Below are 24,457 nucleotides of genomic sequence, written 5' to 3' on the forward strand. Positions count from 1 at the left end.
CTCAATAATGTTTGTTTAATGTCTTTAAGTTGCAATAAACAAGCACGAGCACTCACCATGGCCTGTCCGGGGAGCCTAAGGGGCTATAGGCTGTCACAGCGATTCCTTTAGACTGGCAGTACTCCACAAGCTTGACCTGGGTTAGGTATGGGTGACACTCAACCTGCAGCGAAAGTGAAGGAAAGACAAGGGTTATCACAAAAATGTGAAGACAAGAATTAAACTAAATCTTGATGAGCCAAGACACTCTTTATATCCAGCAAAAATGATTTATGCTTCAGCTCAATGCAAGGCCTTGGGATTGTTAATGAAGTCACTTCACATACTTGATTGTGCCATCACTGTTCTGACAAAGGGAAAACATGGCTCTAGGTCTGCCACTGCAACCTTTCCCACACAGTTTCCAGCCTGCCTACTCACAGGGACAAAACAACCTTTTTATCAGGCCCAAGTCTACCTCTTACTTACCTTTTTAATAGAGTCACCCCTAGGTAGGCCTGTTGCATCCACAAAGCAGGGTTCTAATATTAAAAGGAAGGATATGCCAAAAATACCTCTTACATGTCCGGTCAGTAAAAACTCTCAATAGTCTTTTTCACTGTAATGACGCTGGTAGCCCCACTGGCTAACATGGGGTTCCACAAGGGGGAGGGAGGGATGGGCAGGCGCGGCTTGGGGTGTCAAGATGGCAATCAGATTCTAAGAGTGCTCCAGACCCCTCCGTCATCTGCCGCAGGGCCTGCCCATCTTTACACGAGTCCGGTCTACAATTTGTCCCGACAAGAACCAGAGCTGAAGTGGGACGATAATTGAAGCTCGGGCAGCGATGGCGAGGCCCACGACCAGAGTGAGGCCAGGACGCAAAATGGCAGCCTAGAACCTCGCAGACTCGCCCAACTGGCCCTGCAGCTGCAATATTTTTGATTGTCACCGGGGGCCTGTAGGACTACCGGGTGAGGTGCAGCTGAGCAGAGTGGAAGGACAGCCTGGGAGAGGCGACCCGGTGTGGCCTGTGGGCGAGTGGGCTGGGGGACTGATCATTTGGCCAAGTGTCCCCTTTGTTTGCTAGAGGGATGACACCTGTGTGGACTGTGGGTGGCCTGAGAGGGCTGGGAGAGGACCCCAGAGACCGCCTAAACCTGCCCTGAAGGGCAGGCCCACTGGCACTGGTAGACGTGGGCTGACCACAGGGCCGGGCCTTAACTGCCACCCTGAGACTTCTTCGGGCACTCCTTGCCTGTGCTTGGCCTTCCACACACAGGCCAGGAGCCTTGACCCACACCGCACCTCAACCAGGTGAGGTGCAGTGGGGGAAGTGTGACATAACATCCTGATAAGGAGGCAGCATCAGGGAGTTGGGCTCATTGGGGGCACTGCGTGCGTGATGTGGCCCTGCAGCACTGTGTGGCCTCAGAACAAGCGTGGCGTGAAGACAGATGCAACTGGCTGCTGTTCTCTTCGGCCGGTACTGGCTGAGCAGGGGCCTGGGGGTCCAGCCTGGCAGTTATTCCCCTTCCAGCTTGCCTAACCGGGGTACCGCCCTGAGAGGCCTAGTTCTGGCCGTGTTTGTCTACCAGGGCCCAGATTAGTCCAATCATTGAGTGATTGGGCCTCGCTCTGGGACAGATGCCTGGCCCTCTGCCACGCAGGCTGGAGAGGAAGTGAAGCTGCGGCACCACTGGATACAAGCTACGGGGCTCATTACAGAATGGCAACTTCCCTGACTCTCCTGCTCCTTAAATGGGACCTGTAGATGATACAGAGGGCATGCCTAACAGACTATTGAGATGCCCCTGTTGCCTCCTTTGACTCTAGTGGAAAGTCACCACGTATGTCCTTTTTTCCACCAGGCCTGTGTTGATTTTTTCCCCCTCTTTGGTTGAAAGGGGTGAAATCTGTAGATTCTTCCATCTGCCACAATAACCATCAATTAAGGCCTGGGAACTTTGTGTCCAAATTGCGGCAGGGTGTGCTACTCCACCACTTACCTCTTGAACCCTGGTACTAGGGCGAAGTGATATCTCATCTGCAGCTCCTGTTTCGCCTGCTCCTGCCTTACTCACCGCTATCGGCCTTCTGTTGGTGCCAGAGGTTGACCCCGTGCTTGACTGCTCAGGTTACTGTGAACCGCAGTAAGCGGGCCAGGCTCTTCAATATAGTCTCTGCGCCTACCTTCAGAGATGGGGAAAGAACCTCAAAACCACCCCCGCCCCCAGCCACACATTGACCAGTTCACCACTCCTGCTGGACTGACGTTGGGGGAAGGGGCCTGATAGGGCCCTCACATCTGCAGACAGTCTAGACATGATACTTCAAGCTATACATTCCTCAGAAGCGGTGGTTGACGCGGAGAGGGGAGGTGCGGGTGGATGTGGTGCTTCTCTGTCAGGATCTCCGTAACGTTATAGGCCGCCTTACAGAAGCAGAGGGACGCATTGCGACAGTGTGGCAGATCTAAAAACCAAAGTGGCCAGACTTCTCACTCGTACAAGTGAGCTGCAGGTGCTGAAAATAGTTCTAGGCGCAACAACTTGAGTTTTGTTGGGTTTCCGGAGGAAGCAGAGGCTACCCAACCTATTGATTTCCTTGAGAAATGGCTCAAATCCTAGATCCCACAAGACAAACATTCTCCTAGGTGTGCAGTGGAACCTGCATATCGCACTTGCCCCAAACCACCTCCAGGGGGCAACGTAGACCCATGATAGAAAGGTCTTTTAATTTCAAGGAAAGAGACTGTATCCTAGGAGAGGCTAGAGCACACTCCGATCTTCTGTATCAAAACTCTAACATATTGATTTTTCTAGACTACACCTGTGAAGTCCAGACCAAAAGCTGTTCATACGAAGCTGTCAAATAGAAACTCCGAGCTATTAAGCTGCCCTACATGCCTCTGTTCCCAGCATGACAAAGTAATCTAGGAGGGCAAATCCTATTTTTTCAAGACCCCAGAGTCCGCCTGGGAATGGCTCACAGAAGAAAAACAGCGGAATCGTCCACGTCGCTCTTTACCCTCACCCAATATACATGCCTCAGCACGCAATCTGCAACCGGTTTGGCGCCGTAAGAGCGTCTGCACCCGATCCCAAGCTAATAGATTTACCACCATGAGTCGCCCTCCTCGAGTTCGGGGTCCTACACTACACTGCCACACCACAGATCAGATTCACCCTTGAACAACAAGGAACACTCCCAGACACTGACCCACCTGGAGGAGCGGTTGAGTCAGACCCCCCTAGTCTATTTGAATGCGATATGGCTGGCCTGCTTTTGGATATTAATATACAATCATTCCTTTTTTAGTTTCATGATTGCGTGTAGGGACTCTGGTACTAGGTTGCAATGATCCTACAAACTGGAGGGGTCCACCACTCCACACCGATCCAAGGCACGCGTTCGAGTTGGGTTAATTGTTGTGGGGTGACAGATGCTTCTTGGGTGGGGGATGGGAGGGGACAGTTGGCGGGTGGGAAGTTCACTGCGTTGATAGTTCAAGAATATGATCTTTTAGCTGGTGTTGTGTTTATGCCTTTTTAGGTCCAGCCTGGAAAGCACAGCTGTCAGGTGATCTGTTGTATGTACTTTGTGGGGTCTGACCCATCCCACCGTTTTTGATTGGCTTAGGTCTGTGTCATTCCAAAATTATAGCCTGCAATTGGCTAATGGTGGTTGCATGCCCCACCTTTTTCTTGAAAGTTAACTCCCATGGAGTACTGGTTCGGGAACGGGCAGCGCTGTGTACGCCGCTTGCGTGCCTCTATCTTCTTCATTGTTTCGGCGTGAATGAACTTTTGGCACAGTGCTTCAAACTGCACAGGCATTTTGTACCACCATAATAGATTAAGGCAAAACATCACTCATAGGGTTAGGTAGTAGACTGGGGATGCGAAGCTAGTTAGTCTCTTTTTGAGCAACCTTAGCCAGCGGCCATTTGAGGACCAGGCGAAACATACGTCCCACTCCCCATTCCTCCCCACCCCCCAGTGGAATCTTGCAGTTCTGCACACGCACTCGGGTGTTTCGGATCAGAGCCCTCGAGAAGACGGCGGAGGTTGCAGGCTGGGCTACTCAGGGCGGGTCGTGCACGCTACTTTCTTGGCCTCCCTTACATGAAGCTCTGCTAAGATGGCGAATTTCCTGTCCACCCGTTCTGTGCTCTCCATCTGCTTTTCACACGGTGTGCTTAATAGCCGAGAGGCAGAGCAGCAGCGTAAGTCGTGGGAGATCGATCCTTTCGCTGGAGAAGACTTATATCAAGCGGCTCGTAAAGATACTGCTATGGGTGCGGGCGAGAGAGGCAAATCCACCTCCCTCAAGCAAATGCGCGTTATTCATGGGCAGGATTTTGACACATGGGCAAAGTAGGAATTTAGGGGGACCATCTACAGCAACGTCATGAAGGGTTAGGCTACAGTACAGAGGGTTCTTTTGGGGGGTGGGGGGGGGAGGGGGGTACCTGGGTCAGGGGGACAAGGGGACAGGACACACTCATGACGTCAAGTTGTGCGAACTCCTGCCCCAACATCATACAGGGGGGGAAGGGGGAGTCTCATGTGCACAGGCAGTGCTGGGTGGGCACACCCCAGCTCAGAGACAATGGTGCTTTGTAGCCTCTTGAGTTGCACTGGAGTACTTTGATACGGAATAGAGGGGAGGTGGTGGGCATTGGTCATGGGAGGCAAGAGAGCAATGCCGCCCCCTATCACACCATCCTGACAGAGGAGTAACGAGCCCTCAACAAGGGGCAGGAGCCAGGGTATGTGAAGAGGGGCAGCTACCTTGAACCAGGGACTTCAGTCTGAAAGAGGAGGCTCGTGGACACCTGGAGAAGTCTAACAGCGAACCAGGCCTGAGCCTTGCAAGGAGTCTTTTCTTCCTCTGTCAGCCAGCGAGGCCGAGCTGCCTGCTTTACAGGGGAACATACCAGCACCAACAAGGCTGATGAAGTGAGCTGAGAGAGATCAGGACAGGTTTCAGGAAGTTATACCTACCCTATCACTGGCAAACTGTATTCTTAAACCGAAAAGGAGACCTCCTCACAAACCTATCTTCCTGAAGTAAGGCTTCACACCTCAGGAAGCGCCCCTGTGGACTCCTGGACGGACTGTATGATCATAGCCTGAGGAATGTCCTGCTTGGCTTGGGGGAAAACCGTACCTGGGACCCCTGGCTGCCTCCTGCTCCCATCCCCCACAGACACATCCTGTACAACTGTTCCCATCAGACTCCTACCCTTTCCATACAGGATTTGGATAGCGTTACAGAACCAGTGGTTATTTATTTCAACCATATGTATCAAGTTTCCTAATGAATACAGTGAAAATTCCCTTTGACTTTTTTTTTTTATTGAAGCATTCTGCACCAATTTTTGTTTTCAACATTTCAGCATCTGTGGATTTGTTGGCAGCATAACATTTCAGTGCCTCCAAAGCATGCACACCCATCGTCATATCATATGTATACTTTTCGGATATGTACCCCTGTTTTAAGTGGACAATAGATGCTTAGTGCTCAAAACTAAAAGCGAGCTCGGATTATAAATGATCCCAACTAAAGTCCTCTTCGTTGCTGTTCTTCTCCTTACTCTCCGTCCTTGTGCCTTACGCTGCTCTTCTCCTCGCTCTCCTTCCTTGTGCCTCACGCTGCCCTTCTCCGCACTCTTTCCTTGTGACTCACGCTGCTCTTTGCCTTGCTCTCCGTACTTGGGCCTCGCCCGGCTCTTCTCATTTCTCTTTGCCTGTGACTCATGATGCTCTTCTCTCTCCTTCCTTGTGCCTCACGCTGCTCTTCTCCTTCCTTATGCCTCACTCTGCTCTGCTCGTCACTCGCCGTTCATGTGCCTCACGCTGCTCTACTCATCACTCACCTTCCTTCTGCTCATTTTCCTCTCTCCTTCCTTGTGCTTCAGCATCAGCACACCTCCACATTAGTGGAGAAAACACCTCATTGCCAGCGCGGCCCCACATCAGTGCCAGCCCAGCCCCAACTCAGGACTGCACAAACTCAGGATCACTCTGCACCACTTGCGCATCAGTGCACTACGACTACCTCAGCACCACCTCACCTGTTGATTCACCCCTAGTGTTTTTCAGCTGCACGTGTTATAATTCAGGTACTATTTCCCAACCTCCACACTCTTGTTGTCTTCTTAGTTATATACAATGTAACAAAAATACTACTAACACTTTTTATTATACCTTTTCAACATGCTGCACAGCAGCCACAATGCTTTACAACATAGCTTTTAGACCTGGCACCATTGGCGTGGGTCTCCCTTCCATTGTTGCTGTTGCCTCATGTATTTTTGCTGGTGTTAGATGCTTTGGGCACTGTGCCACTGCTATTTAGTGCCACAGTGCAAGTGCTCCCTATTGTAAATTGATGTATTAATCAGTGGTTCCATGTTTGGCTATTTGGTTTACTTGTCAGACCCTAGTCTCGTGCACTGAGTGTGCCCAGGGCATGTAAATCCAAATGCTGCTGGTGGGCCTGCAGCACTGGTTGTGCCACCCACAGAAGCAGCCTTGTAAAATGTGTCTAAGGTCTGCCATTGCAGAGCCTGCGTGCAGTCCGGTACGGTCATGCTGACTGGGCAAGTGCACCCACTTCCCAGTCCCTAAACCTTCCCTTTTCTTCATATCAGTCACCCCTATAGTAGGCCCACGGGCAGGGTGCATTGTAAGTATAAGGTAGGACAAGTCCTGATGTGTGTGGCATGTCCTAATAGTGAATTACAGCCATTTTCGTTTTTCAATATTGCAAGGCTACCTGTTCTCCATAGGCCAGAATGGGCTGTTAGACTTATTACATTTTATAATCCTAACTGTCTTAGAGAACATGGTAGAAATTAGAGTTTAGTATGCCTGAACTCAGAATAATAAAATACATCTTTTATTAAAGTTTATTTTAATATTCTTTGTTTGCAAATACCACTTTTAGAAAGTAGGTATTTGCTTGTCTAACCATTCATACCTGCCTCTGCTAGGTTGTGTATGGCTTAGTCTGGTTTTGAGAGTGACAGGGCTGGGGAATTCCAGGAGACAGGCGGAGTCACCCAGTGGTGAATAGAGAGATCTGCATCTAGATGGGAGTGAGGAGTTGCACCTGAACCTTGAATAGGGCTGTGCCTGCCTTCAACAATGCTGGCTCCACCCCCTGGGGATCGGCTGTTGTCTCTGCCCTACACACTGAAAGAAGAGAAGGAGTCCTGGAAACAAAGTGCTCCCGGACTGTACTTGCCTTCCACAATGCTGTCTCCACCTTCTGTGGGGCGTCTGATGTGCCTGCCCTGCACTGTGAGAGGAAAGGAGAAGTCTGGTAAACAGAGTGCTTCTGAACTGGTTTGGACTGGGCAAAGGCCCCTCTCCCCTCAGAGAACAAAGGATTTTGGGGTATAAGTATTGAGACCCTGATCCCATGAAATTAGATCACTTTGGACGACAAGAAGAAACCTTTACTGAAGAGAGGAATCTGAAGAAACGGAGGAGAGACTATTCCAAAGATGAAGTGCTGCTTGGGGGATTGGCCTGCAGTGGTTGCCTTACTGCCAAAGGAAGGAGAAAGGAACTTTGTGTACTTTGCTTTCAACTTGTGAAGGATCTCCAAGGGCTTGGAAAAGAGCTTGCCTCCTGCTGAAGACTCAGGGACAACAGACTTCACCCCCCAGAGTTCTTTCGGAAATGCCAGCTGCTGTTTTGGGCATTCTGAGGAACTGCGTGTCGCAAGGAGCTGGAAGCGTGACAACAAGAAGAAGAGCGTCGCCGTCACTGTGCCTGCCGTCGCAACTCCCAAGGAGGGTGTTACCGCTCGAACACTGCACCGCATCGGAGAGAAGCGTGCCGCAATGAAGAGATAGCGTGTCAGGAGAAGAATCTCGCAACAAGGTCGGAGCGTGTCGCCGTCGCAACTCCGAAGCAGGAGGGTGTCGCCGTTGGAACTGTCACACTGCACTGCATCGACCAAGAGCACCTCGCATCCCCGAGAAGCGCACCGCCGTCGGAGCTGCTGCCGTCGCATCTTGGATGTCGCCACTGTAGTTGTCGCATTGAGCGGAAGCTTCACGCATCGTGGAAAAGAGCGTCGCCGTTGGAGCTGTTGCCGTCGCATCGTAAGGGTTTCGCCGCTGCAGTCCACGCATCAAACCGAGGACTTCAACATCCCCGAGAAGTGTGCCGCATCTGGAAGATCTTCACGTCTTTATTTCTTTGCATCTGAACTTTGCCGCATTTCCCATCGCTGCGACATTGCTTGTCGTGGAAGCGCAACGCAACTTAAGGTACATTGACGCAGAGTGCCGCTTCTTTGAACTGAACTAAGCTTAAATCTGCCATCTTAAAGTAATCCTAGTGTGTATTTTTGTCATTTATGGTCTTGTGGTAACTCTATATAAAGTCGACTTATTTTTTATATAAAACCTGTGTGGTGTCCATTTGTGGTGTTGTCACTGGGTTACTGTATGTGGTCACAACTGCTTAACTTGCATGCGAAGAGTATCCTCAGAAGGACCGAGAAAGCAAGGGAACACTGTGTCGCACAGTTAGAGTTTCGGATCCTTCACTTAAGTTACAGCTTTCCACGACTCCACACAGCGACCCCACCAGGCAACGGGTGCGGATTCGAGAAGAGATCAAACTCCTCTTCCTGTAAGCGGTGTAGCAAATCTGGCAACCATCCACAGCACAGGTGTACATAAATGGGAAATTATTGTATTGATTGGCTTCCCAGCCTTTGGCCAGTAGGATTATTCCGGAGATTATTGATGATCATGGTCATACACAAGGCACCTCTCCAGCAACAGCTTGTGCTTTTACCAAATACTATACAGCGCTTTATGCGGCTTCCCCACACCCGGAGGAACGGCTGCTCCTCTTCTGGGTGTGATGCCACTGCCATCTCTTTCGGGTGCTGAGTGCCGGGGGCTTGAGGAGCCCATTATAGCCGAAGAAGTAGCAGAGGCCATCTCGACAATGGCATATGGCAAAACACCTTGACCGGACTGGTACCCTCTAGAATCGATGTCAAATATCAAGACAGTTGTCCTTCATCTCTTGAGTCTCTACAAGGAAGCAGCAAAGTAAGGTTTCTTCCATAAAGCGGTGGACCACGCCAGGATTGTTGTTATACCTAAAACACTTTTTCCACTGGCCTCTTCTGCTGACTGTCACCCCATCTCTCTTATAAAACTGAAGTAAATATTTTTGCAACTGTTCTTGCCTCCCGTTTGTGTAGGGTCGTGTGGTCCTTAATTCATCCAGACAAGTGTGGTTTTATGCCCTGTAGGAGCATACAGCATTGCCGGAGACGTCTTCACCTCTTGTCCCCTCCTTTGGCATGGTTATTGATTGACTTTTATACTGATTGACTTTGAAAATGTTTTCAAAACAGTGGACTGGAGATCTGGCGGCTGTCTTGGTGAGGGTCCGATTCAGACCCCGATTCTGTGGCCTTGAGAAAGTTCTTTACTCTAACCAGACAGCCAGTGTAAAAGTTAATGGAGCCAACACGCCCCCACCCTCCTTTTTGCGATGGCCACTGAACACCTGGAAAGACATATATTGTGATGCGCAGGAGGTGGGGAATGGATGCTGGGGCGCGAGGATCACATACGGCTTTATGCGTACGACATCCTATATCCGGCGAACCCCGCCACCAGCATCCCACGAAGCCTCCAGATTCTGAGTCTTATTGTGGATGCGTCGGGACTAAAGGTGAATCCCCGCTAAATCAGATGTTGGTACTATTGGCTCCCGCATGGGGCTGTGTGGACTGGCAACCAACAATCACCATACACAGTCTTAACTTGCCTTACTTGGGTATCCAGGTTCACCGGTAGTTAAAGTTGCAATTTCCCATCTCAATACTGAAGTAACTCAACTGATATTTATAGGATGGAGAGCGACCCAACAACACACTGGGTGGTGGTCCAGACAGATGCAGCAGACCCCCCCCCCCCTTGTGGCATGGTGCATATTTAAGAGAGGTGGCATCATTGAAGAGGTTTGGGACACCATAGGCATTACGTTCCTGTGTGACCTGGCAGGCTGCCGTACATTGATAGACGGACCTGCAGACGGCATTGGTACAGGATAGAGGGGGCACCACAGATGTAGCGAGGGAACGCTGGAATAGGAAATGCCCTGAGGGAATCACGGCCATAGACTGGCAGAGGGCCTGTGAGCAAGCTCAGCAAGTTTCCTACAGTGCCAGATTAAAAAAAATACTGGTTCACTATCTGCACAGGAAATACTGGACTAAGCTGAATAGGATTTCCTGAGAGGAAGGTGGTGATATGGCTTGTGGTAGGTGCAGTTAACTTTTTGAATAAGACTTGGGCATGCCACTCATTGATGGAGTACTGAGGGAAAGTGTTGGAGGCACTTTCCTACACAGTGATACAGGTGGACCCATACAATTGTGCCTGCTTAGAGTGGTGCCCAGAAAAGAAAGCTGTAAAATACAAATGCTGGCGCTGGGAACAGTGCTTGCCAGAAGGCACATCCATATTCATTGGAAGGAGATCAAGGCCCTGGTGGTGAAGGCTTGGAGGGCAGATCTGAAGAAATGAGCACCGGCTGATGAGAAGCAAATAAAGCCCATCTGAAGATACTACATCGGGAAGGGGGGGGACGGGGGGAGTTTGCTAGAGAGGGACCTGGAACCTGTGCCTGAAGCGATGGCTTGAGAAGGTCTGAATAGTTGAGATGGGGAAGAAGGTGGTGACTAGGGGAGGGTGCTGTGGGTAACTTAACTCGATGTCTGGGAAAATACGCTATCAATGCTGGGATTTGCAGCTGGATCAAAACATTGCTAGTAAGATGGAGCTGTATTTGCTAAAATTGAAAATGTTAATAAAAACGACTCTCTCCCCCCCCCCCCCCCCCCCCCCCCCCCAAAAAAATTAAACAAATCACTTTAAAAAGTTTACCTGATTGGTTGCCGGCTTGTATTTCAGTCCTGGCTTGTTCAAGATAGATTCTATTTGAAGGTGGTTGAAATTGGAAACTCCAATGCCCTTCACCATACCTGCATCCATCAACTCTTCCATGGCCTTCAAGAGGTAAGAGAACTTGTGAGTGCCCACAATCCAAATTTAAAAGAGGCCTTGTGACCCCACAGACAGAAATGCCACAATCTCAAACACAACATATAAGAGGATCCTCAACTCTACTGTGCTAGAAGAATACACCCGGTACAAAAGATCCACTAAGCAAAAAATATCTACTTCTCCAAAAAGTCCGCTAGATAGTCCCAATAACAAAGGCCAACAGAGCACACAATCACACTATCCAGTGCAGCACAATAGATGCACAACTTTATATAGCAGAAATAATTCACAAATTGCTACAATTCTTCGCAGCCCAAAAGACATTCTGTAGAACAGAAGATATACAATCTTGCAGGGCACAAGAAACGACTGCACCCCAGACCCACAAGAAAATAACACAATCGCACACCGTTGAAGATAAACTGAAAAGATTCTAGAAATTCAAGCGTGCTTAATTTTTCAATCAAGCAAAATCAAAAATATAACTTTTTAGAGTTGTTTTCGGCACAAGCTTCGAAATCGCCAAACATAGGTAGAGTTCAAAATCTGCGTAGACAACAAATTCAGTTCACACAAAACTAAACAGTGGAGACAAAACATAGCAAAAGAATCAATCTCAACAAGGCACGGATCAATACATGCTTCCACCACTTATTCTTCACAGACTGTGCAACCTGGGCTGCACCTGGAGGCCTTGACACTTACCTCCCAGGTCTCCAGAATACTAGCGTTGCTCGGAATTGCATTACCATTTTCATCACTAGGGAACAGTTGGTCACCGGCCTGCCAAAGAAAAATAAATACATTTCAAAAGTTTTTTTTTAGCACAGGGTGTACATCAAAGCTGGACCACTGGTCCCCTCTGGAATTTTTCTTGTGGGCTGTAGGCGAAGGGACTTCTTTCAGAGCCGGATAGGCTTCCATGACCCTGGCATGCCCTTACTGCCCCATTCTAGTCAAAAGGTACCTGCCGTTGCTGGTTTGAACAGATTTGCGAAGCCCGATCTTGGCTTCCCGTCTAGCCAAAATATTACTAAAAACTCCCTGGCAATCGTTCTGCAGGCAAGGGGTTGGCTTCACCGAAGATGGAGCACCAATGATGTGTTAATAGGACAGGACTGATGCTGAAACAGTAAGCCTATATCAACAGACATAATCGACAAATAACAGTAATATTGAAATAAAGTACTCACCTTGAACCCCATTGGCCAGTGCATCAGGTACATATCAAGATAGTCCAGCTTCAGCGCATCCAGGGTTTTCTGACATCCAGCCTTTACCATCGACCTCTCATGAAACGTGCACCAGAGCTACAAGAGAAGTTACTTGCGTTATCCATCACAGTTCAATTCTGACCCAAGTGGGCGGTAAATGAAACGCATTGCTATGTTGTGTGTATTCAGTGGGTCAGCTGCATATTTCATTTTGGAATCAAAGCGGAATCAGATTGGCTGAAGTGGTCATGTATTTTGTTGCCAAAGGCATAGAGTACTGAACTACCTTTATTGTTTCCCTCTATCACAGGGTTGATGCAGGAAGTTGTGAAATAAGTAGCAACTTCTTTGGAAGACTTCAGTTTCCATTGAACTGTAGTGTATTTTTGTATTTTCCATGGATATTTTTTTTTAATGATCCTTCTTTGAACTGTTACAGTAGAAATAAAAGAAAATACTCCCAAATACTCACCTCTGTGGCCTAGAATTGAAACATTGCATAATAAAAAAGGTATACATTTTACAATGACACATTTAAATGTAAGAAAAAAGTAACATAACACTTGTTTGCCATCAAATTCAACAATTAATATGAAGTCAATTCATTTTATTAAATCAATATGTTTTTGTGGGATCCTGGAATACATTTCCAGAGAAATAAATCCATCCAACTGTACAATGGTTATGTAGACGCAACATTTCTTCCCAGTTACCCTTTCGATAAAAAAGAAAGCAACGTATTTAACACAAACTAGAAAACTCAAAAAGGTATTAAAAGCATGTGCAGCAGCATTGCTGTGCAAAACATTTTTTTTAAATATATTTTTCTATTTTTAAAATAAAAATAACACCGTTCCCATAGAACACCAACTCCAAAAGATGAAAAACTGCATTTTAAATAGAAAAGGTCCTTCACAAATACAAAATGCATATTAGGGAAAGATGCCTCTCTTTGTTTTGACATGCTAGTGATTAAAGTAAGATGACACTAACACTTTGCTTATACTCTAAATCGCTTGTACCAGGGAGAATGGAGGTGGAATTTGTATGAAAATACCCATGATTGCGAACTAGTATTACAAGGAGAGTAGACTCTTCCCTCTGCGTCATTGGATCCTGCAGAATATACTTTAACATTGGAATATAAAATGAGAGTAGCTTAGCCACCAGGAAAGGCTCCAAGACTTCATGGCTTCCTGTATCACAGGCTGATCTGAATTAATTTCTCTTGGCTATAGGGGACAACAAAAGCTACTGCATGTCCATACCTAGGAACAATAACGGAAATGACTGGTATTGGTCTCTAGGAAATAGCAGTGAATATTTTGGAGGTCCCTAGCCCCCACAAAACTGCAGCACCATGCACATAAACATCGCAGATGAATAAGGCGGTGCCTCGTCCTGCAACTCAAAAGGTGGATATGAAGAGGCAGAGTTGATGACTTGGCTCTTTGGAGGGACGGGGAGCGAGAGGGGCCTATTGGCCCACACCATGCTGATGCACAGTGTGGGAACAACGCTAAATAGTTTGCTAGTGATAGGCTGTTCTGGGACTCCGGAGCCCAGTTCGCCCACAAGGGGGTTGAGTTAACGTATTACTGGGAATGTGAGGAGTACAAGTAGGAATCAAAAGACGCACATGGTCACAACCTTCCGGTGAGAACTCAAATCAAGATGACACTTTTAGGAGACTCATTTCTCACTGCAAGATTGTGACATTTGGTTATCCCTGGCATTCTTCACAGTGAACTCCTGTTGGTCGTCCAGAAATAAGGGGTGAAAAGAATTCCCATTATTCAACTGTACTTTGGGTATTTGCAGGTATCATTATTGCTAATGCTAATGTGGGGATACTGAACACAAGGATATGGAATACCTTTAGATTGTTTCCCATTACGTTTCACTGAAACTTGTAAATTATGAGTACTCAACCCATTGATCTTTAAAAGCCATTATGTTGTGGACTCAAAGATCTAGTTTAAGTATCTCCTCCAAGAACATATTGTGAGTTTCTTTGAACTACAATGTAGAGAGAAGGAGTATGCTCTGTTTGGGAAATTTTTAAGAACTGTAGAAGGGGAAAAGGTGTTTGGGGTGCTTGTGTTGGAAAGCTGTGGAAATGGCATCAAAACACTCAAGAGGTACTTCTGATTTAGTGAGGATCCTACAACCCACAATTGATGAGACAAGCATCACTTATGCAGAACATATCTGAATAAGGCAAGGACTACCAAGTAAAGAGATCAATAACCAAGCAACTAATGTCACAGCATGGTTAAGCTGACTGATCTTGAAGGTCGTTGGCGTTACCATAATTCTCGCCGAATTTTAATTGAACATGCTTCATAAAACTTTAGGAGGCATTTGGCTTGTTTGAAAGTGGAGAAAGACATTGCAAAAATGACTATTTGTCCAGGTATAAATATAGCAGTGTCTACTGGCCGCTGAGAGCAACAGGCCTGCTGCTAGTAACTGCAACACTTTGAAATGAGAGAAAATTAAAATTAAGAGTTAACCATTAAGGTAACTTTTCATTTTGATTTTTTTCCCCCATGTAAAAACATACAGAAAAATGTTGATCTCACGCTTCAATATGGAGTTGACAAGGAGTTTTATTTAAGAGTAAAATTCTACAGTGCTTCATGTACATGTATAAACTTTGGTGGAAAGAAGCCCAATTTGGTATAACATTCCAGTATGGTCAAGTGGTAGTCCAAGGGTTAAAAAAGCAGTATTTGACAATCATTAATTTCAAATACAATAACAGGCATATCTACTTAGTCAAATGTTTTGAATGTGAGCAGTGGCATGGACACTTAGAATACTTTCTGAAATATACAACAACAATCCAGCAAATCAATTTACAAAGACTCATTGTAAGACAAACTGAATGCACAGAGAGGAAATGCACTATTAGAACGAACCCTGTACCCGTCAGGGATACTGGGGTTTCTTTTCCATAGAAAGACAAGCTATCTCACAAGAAAAGTGTACAGTGCCAAGAACTGTTTAACATCCTCAGCTATCAGTTCTCTGCCCCTGCCTACCAACCGGATACATCTAGGTGTGAGAAATTCCCTCAATCTCTTCTTAAATGAGATCACAAACTTCAGGAAACTAATTGAAAACTCTTCTCCGGCAGTCAAGTTAACACAATCATTCATCCTAAGAACACGACAAACCTCTTGAAACATTTTCAACTCGTTCTCCCCTTATAAGTTTGAACCAGAGAATCTCTGAAAGTAAAACATCACACTATGCCGATATTTCCCAATCTTCTCCACAGCTGAATGAGCTCAGAGATGCCAACCCACCGTTTTGAATAAACTACATAAATACTTCCTTCCATGGGGAGGCGCACGGCAAGATGGCTGCGCTGTAGTGCAGCCTGCCTGGCTGATCCATAATCCGCCTGAATTGTGCTACATCGAGTCTGCTAAAGGGGGCGGAGTGTGACTGTTGTATCCCATTTATTTTTTTTTTTGTAAAATTTTTATTTTGTAAAATTTTTATTATGCCATTTATTTGTATGTAAGCTGTGGTAATGAGTTGTAGAACTTGGAATGTAATTACTGTTCTATGTTGAAGGTTCTGATAGAGTTCAGTTGAGGCCTGACTGTGCTTGTAGCCAGTACTTGCGGTTGTTAAGCTGTTTATCTTCTTGGTGAATAAACCTACTCTTGGAACTATACATTGAGGACCTGGTCTCTTTACAACAGTGACCTTAAGCAGCCTAGGGCAGATCTGCTGCATTTGACAACTGCTGCAGGCTGGTACATCGAGAAGACCTGGAGTTGAAGGACTCCAATCCTGCGAGGGCAACTGGCACCCGTTTCTGCCTGGGAGGCAAGGAACACATATTGTTGAAGGGCTGTTCGATATGTGACTGGCGCCAGCGTGAACAGCAATGAACATGCAGATGCAGCCGTTGGTGATCAAAGAGAGATCGGAAAGCGATCTGTAACTCATTGATCCGCACTGCTGGGAAGTAAGCTGACTGAGGGGGAACGACACGGCCTGGTGTAAGGGAGACTCGGCTGGATTGCTGCGCGTCATCTGGGGAGCCACGGTGGAAAGAAGCACGAAGCAACGGAGACCTGTCCTGCTGCTGGCCCAGCGTGGTCCCTGCTGAGACCACGCTGGGCCATTCGAGTGGAGATTACAGCCATCCTCTTTGATAGACCCTGTGTTCAAGAGTACAATTGGAAATGCGATCAGAAATTATTTCATAGAGAACGAGGGTACAGTAGAAAGAAGTGTGGGGACACTTCGGGGGCATTTAAAGTGAAGATCCGTCAGGAGTGCATAGTTGTACAATCAAAGTGTATTGAAAGGCCTAAGGCATAGAATAAAAAAGCTGGCATCACAGGCAACAGCTCTGGAGCAGGAGTATGAATTGAACCCCGCCCCTGAAACGCTAGCCAACATCAGAGATCTTGTGACTGAGCACTAAGCATGGGCGAATTTTGCGAATCTGGCGTTCGCGAATTTGCGAACTCGCAATCTGCTAATTTTTTTGTTTTTATAGTGTTCGCAAGGGTTTCTGCCAGTTCGCGAGGATTTTGTACCAGTTCGCAATTGCGAACTTACTTGTCGGCACGCAACGGCCGCGACTATGTTGTTTCTACGTCTGGTTCATCATCACAGGTTCACAGCACCCTCTGTTTCAACACTGCCACCCTCTGTTTCACCCATGCCATCCACTGGTACATCAATGCCACCCTCTGGTACATCATCATCACTGTAGATTATGGAGGGAAAAAGCAAGCACACCTGCCCTGCTTTAACTGGCCTGAATTAATTTGGGGTTGATTTATTAATGTGTCACTGTTTTAAAATTCCAGTCTGGCACCTGCTTCCTTATCTGTAATTTGCTTTCTGTTGCAGTGCAATTTTTTTTTTCCAGGACCTTTGTGGCCTACTTGTAGCTATTCTATGATCCGGCTGTGAGGGTCAGAGCAGGGTCATACAATTGTTGCAACTAGCAACCGAACTGAACTCTGGAGGGGCCCCAGTCAGGAAGCACTACAGGGAATGGTTGCTAATGATGAATTTGAACTTTTGCACCTGCTGAGTGCTTTGAGTTTAGCAAAACTCGTTTTTCTGCAGAACAGCAAATGTAATGCCCCAAACAAACTTACTTGTGAAAGTTGATTTCTAATCCAAAAGTGGTCCAAAGAAAGCCAAAAGGCCTCAAATCCAAAAAAGGGCAGGCAAATGTCAACCTGAGGAGTTATTCTGATAAAAAATCATCATTTTCAGAAGGTATATGCTGCTTGCTAGTGGATTTCTTGTGCAGAATTGCAAATTTTGTAATTTCGCGAGTGCGAGATTGTTGCTGCCCGCCGCACCTACATGTTCGCAATTGCGAACTTACGCCGCACGCCGCAAAATTGTATCACCAAAAAAAAAAATCCGCTGCGTGCGAATTTGCGGTAAATTACCGAAAATCGGCGCGCGGAACGGATTTTCCGCCCAGAGCACAACCAAACCGCTGTATATCAGGAATTGATGCATAGATCTAGGCAGTGCCAAGCATGATATTATGGGGAGGGAGGAAGGCCCAGTCACTCTCTGGCTCAGAGGATAACCCTGCCAAAGGGTCAGGAAAACATTACTGAATTGTTAGCTAGGGAAGATATTGCCCGACATTCTACATCGGAGATGAGTAAGATCTTGCTGGATTTTTATTCAGAACTCTATGGTTACAGGCCACTGGTGTGGAGGCCGAAATCTGCTCATATCTGGATGATATTGCACTAGGGTGGCTCTCAGAGGGCCAAAGAGAATATCTGACGCAGCCCTTTGATGTAGAGGACGAAATAGCAGCTATAATGTCCCTTCCCACATGTAAATCAGCTGGTCTTGACGGGAACACTAGTCCGTTTTCATTGAGACTAGTATAAATAGCCCTATCCAACATTGCGCGGGTGCTAGACGCCGAGCTGCCATGGATCCCTGATACCGCACGAGACATACTAAAACGGGTAAGATAATATAGCTTTTAGGATAGACACTATCGTAAAGTTTGTTAATGGTATGAGAATAGCCTGCTCTATAATTTAAATCGCTCTTTTTAACAGGCATATAAGAAGAGGAAACTTTCGAACATAAACGAGTGCCCGTTTTTGGGTGACCCCTTAAATAAAGTTAAGGTAATTTTAATATTACTCTAATAATTTTATACCGCTATCTAGAAAGCACAAGTTAATGGTATTTCTTATCTTAATTATGCTTTTACGTCTATGGCTTCCAATAACAGGTCCAGATATTACTTATCTAGAATTCCAAAGTTGCGATACAAGTGGGGAATACGGTACTAATCAGGTAAAATTTATCATATAGTTTTCTCCATGAATATGTAGATATATGGGTAGATTAAAAATATTGAGACCCAGTTAGTATATCTTATACTAGAGACTGCTACTTAAGATTCATCTAGCTATTTTTCTGAAAAATAAGGAAGGTGACACGTGTTGTGTTTAACTTAGATTTATGAGTCCGATATCTCTTTTAGAATTATATGAAGTAGCACTTTCGTGTTACATGAAGGATTTCTAAGTCAACTAATATTGTCAGAGCATTGGTGTGCCGCCGTCTAACTTATAAATACGATATGGCTTTGTTTCTAATAGGTAGATAATTAGCGGCATTATATAGTAATCGGTAAGACTATAGTATAGGTATTATTAAAAATACTAATATACATGTACCCATCTAATAGGTTGCTTTCGTCACAAACAGAACAAACCCATTAGATATTACCCCACAGAGACCTTTCTCAATTGGTTAGTCTAGCAGTATATTAAGCTTCAGTAATACTTCCTCATAAAGGAGGTTTTTTTTATAAGACCATGTATTAGGCTATTTAGTGAGTATAATTTTTCCATTTATCTGCACGGTGTATTCTTTGGTGGTATGACCATATCTGTTCTTCTTAGTTTTATTCAGCAATAGCACTTTATCTTGTTGTCACATTTCATAACCAACTTGAGATGTAAAGAAAATCACTTAGCATTCGTACAAGTTTATGAAATGTTTTTTCCCCTGTGTTAACATGTGAGATTATACTGTACATCTGACATTAATTTGATTAGCATTTAGTTAAAAATGAACTTATTATGGTTTATTGTATCAACATCTAATCAAGTGTACATGTCACTTGCTTTTAGCCCTGACAAAGACCTTAGGCTTATTAGCCGGACGAAACACGTGTTGGCAATGAATTGTACGTTAAGGAAATCATTGGAAAAACTGTGCGCTGTGACTGCATATGAACTGTGAAGAAATAAAGAAAAGATTTTGAAAATCACTTAATTGAAGAATCAGTATTTTGATCGGACCTTTTGTACTTTTTACCTAGAATTGCTAAGGTTAAGAATGGTTGAGAATTAGATAAAACTGGCATTCTTTGTATGCCTGTTTAATTACAACTGTTGACAAGGGTTGTATCTTTACCTTTGAGCATTTACTAGACAAGTTCTAGAATATAAAAAAACACTACCTATTGCGCATACGTTTCCCTCTTGTCAGTTTTGTGTATACATAAAACGTAATCACTGCAGAGTAAGGAAGGGGGCAGGGTGGTATATGCAGTGGTTTCAAACTTTAGAAAACACCATCTAATTTTTTTTATTCCACCGGCGGAGCGGCAGAATTTTAATTTATCAGTAATTTTGCATTACAGGAGTTAGGTGGAATTAGCAAAATTCCTCTTACTCCACGGGCTGAATTGAAAATTCTACCAAGATCTGCCAGGTACAAGCCATGAGCAAATTGAATTTAGCAATGGCCAACCCATATTCTGACTTAAACCTCCGAAAGCGGAGCTTTATTTTAATTCCCTGCTCCTCTCGGGCATCAGAAAATTAGACTAAATCCCCCAATCCTATATTTAATGGACTGGCTGCCTCTTGACGCTCAATGTATACACAAAACTGTCGGCATACAAGTCGTTGAACTTAAGCATCCCATCATATCGCAATTTTCGTATTACAACTCTGGCATTGCCCCAAAATGTTAAACTCGTACCCTGCCAGCCTACAGAAGCCCTAACATGTTCCCACTTAAAAGTAGAACAACAAGATTCTTACTGTACTCTCTGGGATAGATGGACAGCCTGGCCTACATCGGTGGCATATTCATACCTGGATGTGTGATTTTCTAGACATTTATATACATAATCTAAACACTGCACACTCCAGGCTTTAGCCTACTTTAAAATGGTTTTTCATATCTCCCGGTTATATGATTAATATAAAACTTTACTCTACACTAATGGTATCATTCTGTTTGATGTATATGTCTTCTTATACACTACAAAATGGGCCGCATTCTTACACATTCAAGAGTAACTTATGCAGAGGATTATTTAAAAAGTAGGTTTAAAATCTTTTTTGTTGGAAGCACAATTGACAGTTCATCTTTCAACAAGAACAAAATGACATTACTGAATACGACTTATGGGGCAGAAAACATAACATTAGGAACATCAAACTGTGGCACTCACATCATGACACTTAACCTATGAAGCAGACACCTCTGGTGCTAAATGAAACATGGAAAGTTATAGTGCCTACATAGACAGATAACTGACAGTAAAAAATAGACCATCTTTGGCTTGCACTGAAAAATTACTAATTAAATAACGATAAAAGGTGTTGGCTAACATATGAAGAATATGCACTCTTAGGTTTTGTACCCAATGAAATATAGACTATTAATTTGACGCAAGACAGAAGGGTAATAGCTTACCTGTAATCCTAATTCTCTTCCAGGTGAATCCTCATCATTGTCGTAAGCATTGAATAGTCGTGTCCAGGTGCAGGGACCCCGGAGCACGTATTGAATATTACATATTGAAGGACTAGGACACTGGGGTATTACCATACACACATCATTTAGGGACCCGTACTGGCAAAACATGGCCAACTAAATGTTAGCCACGACTGTTGATATGAGTCTAAAACTATAGGATTTTGTACATCTGGGGGGTGAGGGGTGGGGAGGGGGATGAGAAACACATGGGAACTCAAACAGTGCTTAAATTGTGCATCTGACGTCTGTATTTATATCCTTCAGTGCCCCTGCTAGAGATATGAAAATAAGCCGTCTTGGGCCATAACCGTAAAGTATACTTTACATGGAAGCCCAGTTTAATCCATTTTTTTAATTCAAATTTTTACATCGGTTTATTTCCATTTGATATTTTAGATTTTTTGTAATAAGGACTCTTATGTCTACAATTTACCCCTGTGGATGTGTAATGGAATGTAAGTTATGTTACTCTATTTGGGAATATGAATTTGTACACTGGAATTATCTTTGGGTGATTTCTATATTTTATAAATGAATTGCAGTGTAACACGTACTTTGGATACACTGAGGCTAGTGAAGTTGTAGTAACTCATGTTGATGCATAGTGCCCATAGCCTGTGTGTATATATGTATGGTCTATGGGAAATGGTGCCTGTTCACCCTGACAAAGGTTGTTTACAGTCGAAACGTGTCAGAGCGGCTGAGATCAGTGAAAGGAAGAATCCGTATTTGCACATGCATCCCAGAGTGCCTGCTTTTTCTTTCGGCGACGGGCGGATTTGGGAGATTTAATTTTTTATAATATATATATCTATATATCTATATCTCTATATCTCTATATCTCTATATCTCTATATATATATATATATATAATAAAAAATTAAACTTTGTACTTTTAATATATCTGCAGCCTTTAGCGAAGGTTAAAAATTACACTGTTTTCATTTTAAATCGCCCAACAATTTCCAAGATATTTCTGTCATGAACAGAACAAAAGACCAGAAAATTATATGACAACCTTTATTTAAAAAAGAAAATGAAAGAGTATATGAGACATTCTTAGCTCATAGACTGCATTTAGAGAAAAACTGGCACTGTGCCTTCAAGAACCCAGAGGAACCCATCATGCCCCACAGGTGACTGTTACATCAGGTATTTTTTTTACGGGGTTATGGAATCCAAAGGATATGCAAGAGGCTGCATTAAAATTTTGTCCGGTGGGAGGGCTGCTTAGGACTAGGTGGTGGAGTCCCCTGGAAGAGAACTAGGATTACCGGTAAGAAATGTATCCTTGCTTCCGGAGGATCCTCATCAATAGTAATAAACATTGAATAGATTAGCTAGCCCATCGCACAAACATGCAGATGAAAAACTTTAATGGCATCTGTCACAATTATCCAAAAAGATTCCTTAAAGAAGCCTGTCCTACTTGAGTGTCTGAGTCTAGACAGTGAAGCCTGGTACAAGTGTCCATGTTTCAGCGTTATATATTTCCAATACAATTTACACTCACCACATGTGTAAGAAGAGCACGTTCCTATCAACTTTTAGAGCGCTCTTGTTCCAAAAACACCCTTCACTTCATCTATGAAAAGTACAGACCACACTGTAAATATACATATTTAGATATTTAAAAGACGCCATCTCCACGACAGCAGGGCAAGTTCCTATCAGTTTTGAGTGTGCTTTTGTCCCCAAAACCGCCTTCATGTGTACCACACTATAAACACTGAAAACATTTAGATTTTTGTAAAGAATTACGTCTGCCTGGCAGGGGCACAAGCTTCTCCCTCAAAACAGTACCTTGCTGACGATAAACAGGTCCTCTCGTTTAACAACGCCCTCCTGGATTTTTTGACGAACTCCTTCCCCTACTTCATTCTCATTCTCGTACACGAAGGCACCATCTATATGTCGATATCCTACATCAATGGCAGCTTTCACAGCATCTGTTACTTTTCCTGGAGGAGACTGAATTGACAAAAAAAAGACAAAAAGAGAAATAGCATTTGAATTAAGTGGTGTCTCAACCAGAGCAGAAAGCGGTACTGAGGCTAAAAACAAATCAAAACAACACACATTGGCAAAGTCAAGCGGTCCAGACTGCCTATACATTATGTTCACTTATCCATTCATCCATGCACCTAAATAACTCACCATCCATCCGATTGTCTATGTACCTAATCACGGACCATTCATTCATTCAGAAAATACTGCCTCATTCTTGCACTCCCCACTTCCCTATACCAAATACACACACAAACTCGATCAGTAAAGAGGCACTTCAGTTTTAAAAACCCCCAGCTTTGGAAAATGTATTTTCAACTTTTTCCTGCCTAAAATTTCCAAAGTATTTAATTCAAACGCACTGCTTTAGATGACTGGTTATAACATAACTGGGTAATAACATTTCAGAGGAACAGTTTTTCTCCTACAACTTAAGTAAACGAAAGCAATAAAAGTGTTATATTCTCCAACCAACAACCTCAAGCAAAGTTAGTCACACCATGCAGTGTTAAATACCGACCACAAAACGTTCAATACCAGTCTGCTGGAAATCTTGGAATGGAAAGCACTATGAAACAAGATCAATTGTACAATACAGAATATACAAATACCAACAGCATGGTATAATATGATTCTGCTGCTTTCCTTCTGAAATTGACCATTACTGTCAATAACTGTATGTTACAGATGTCAATATAATCCAGCAGTGTGGGAGGAGGGAAGGGACACATCAGGAGCATACTGCAGCAGACTTCACTTCACGGTGCTTGCACTCGCATTTCCCCAAAACAAATCGAAAACTGCCGCCACCTTGGAACAGTGCTATTCAGTGCCAACATAGGGGATACCACTATAAATAAAATAAAAAACATTAAATTCCCATTTAGCATCAACAGCACAACGGTGACTGGGTGTTGAAACTGTGGCAGCTGTGGACCCCAATAGCAGAAGCTGGAATGCTCTCGGTTCAGACAATTTCTGCCATAGCAATTGTTTTTACTGAACAGTGTGCCTAGCAGCCACAGTTGGGCACTAGTTTACCTGTGCTTGGAAACAGATTGGCTCAGGAGAGCCTCTGGCCATTGTGACACAGGGTGCCAGCACGTTGAGACAGCTAACGCCCAACATCACCACCCCTATCTAAAAACTCATTTCAGCTCCTTAAAGGCGGTCCCTGCCCTACAACAGTGGGATAGATGAGTGTTTGGGGTGGGACTTCCCCATGTGCTGTTACCACAAAAGCAACATTATTTTGCACGGTGCAAGTTTTGCAAATCTACCAATCTGGCTTGGAGAATCATAGCTATCTGCGCCAGTGGGCAACCACCTGAGACCAGGAGGAAAGTTGGCCTCTCTGGACAAAGCCGGTTAGTAGCCT

The 24,457-nt window shown here is 44.7% G+C and overlaps 1 protein-coding gene across 2 annotated transcripts in view; it reads right to left on the reverse strand.

The window, feature by feature from the left end:
- Window positions 1–24,457, reverse strand: part of LOC147734735 (aldo-keto reductase family 1 member B1-like) — a 231,354-nt gene that overhangs the window by 35,295 nt on the left and 171,602 nt on the right. For both annotated transcript variants that reach the window (XM_086953023.1, XM_086953022.1), the window contains exons 2-6: window positions 22,876–23,043; window positions 12,235–12,351; window positions 11,747–11,824; window positions 10,922–11,044; window positions 57–163 (exon numbers count right to left, since the gene is read on the reverse strand). In XM_086953023.1, the coding sequence (XP_086809149.1) occupies window positions 57–163; window positions 10,922–11,044; window positions 11,747–11,824; window positions 12,235–12,351; window positions 22,876–23,043 (593 nt within the window). The remainder of the gene's footprint in view (window positions 1–56; window positions 164–10,921; window positions 11,045–11,746; window positions 11,825–12,234; window positions 12,352–22,875; window positions 23,044–24,457) is intronic.

This window comes from Lissotriton vulgaris, chromosome 1_2 (assembly GCF_964263255.1).
Source record: "Lissotriton vulgaris chromosome 1_2, aLisVul1.2, whole genome shotgun sequence".
NCBI classification, from domain to species: domain Eukaryota; kingdom Metazoa; phylum Chordata; class Amphibia; order Caudata; family Salamandridae; genus Lissotriton; species Lissotriton vulgaris.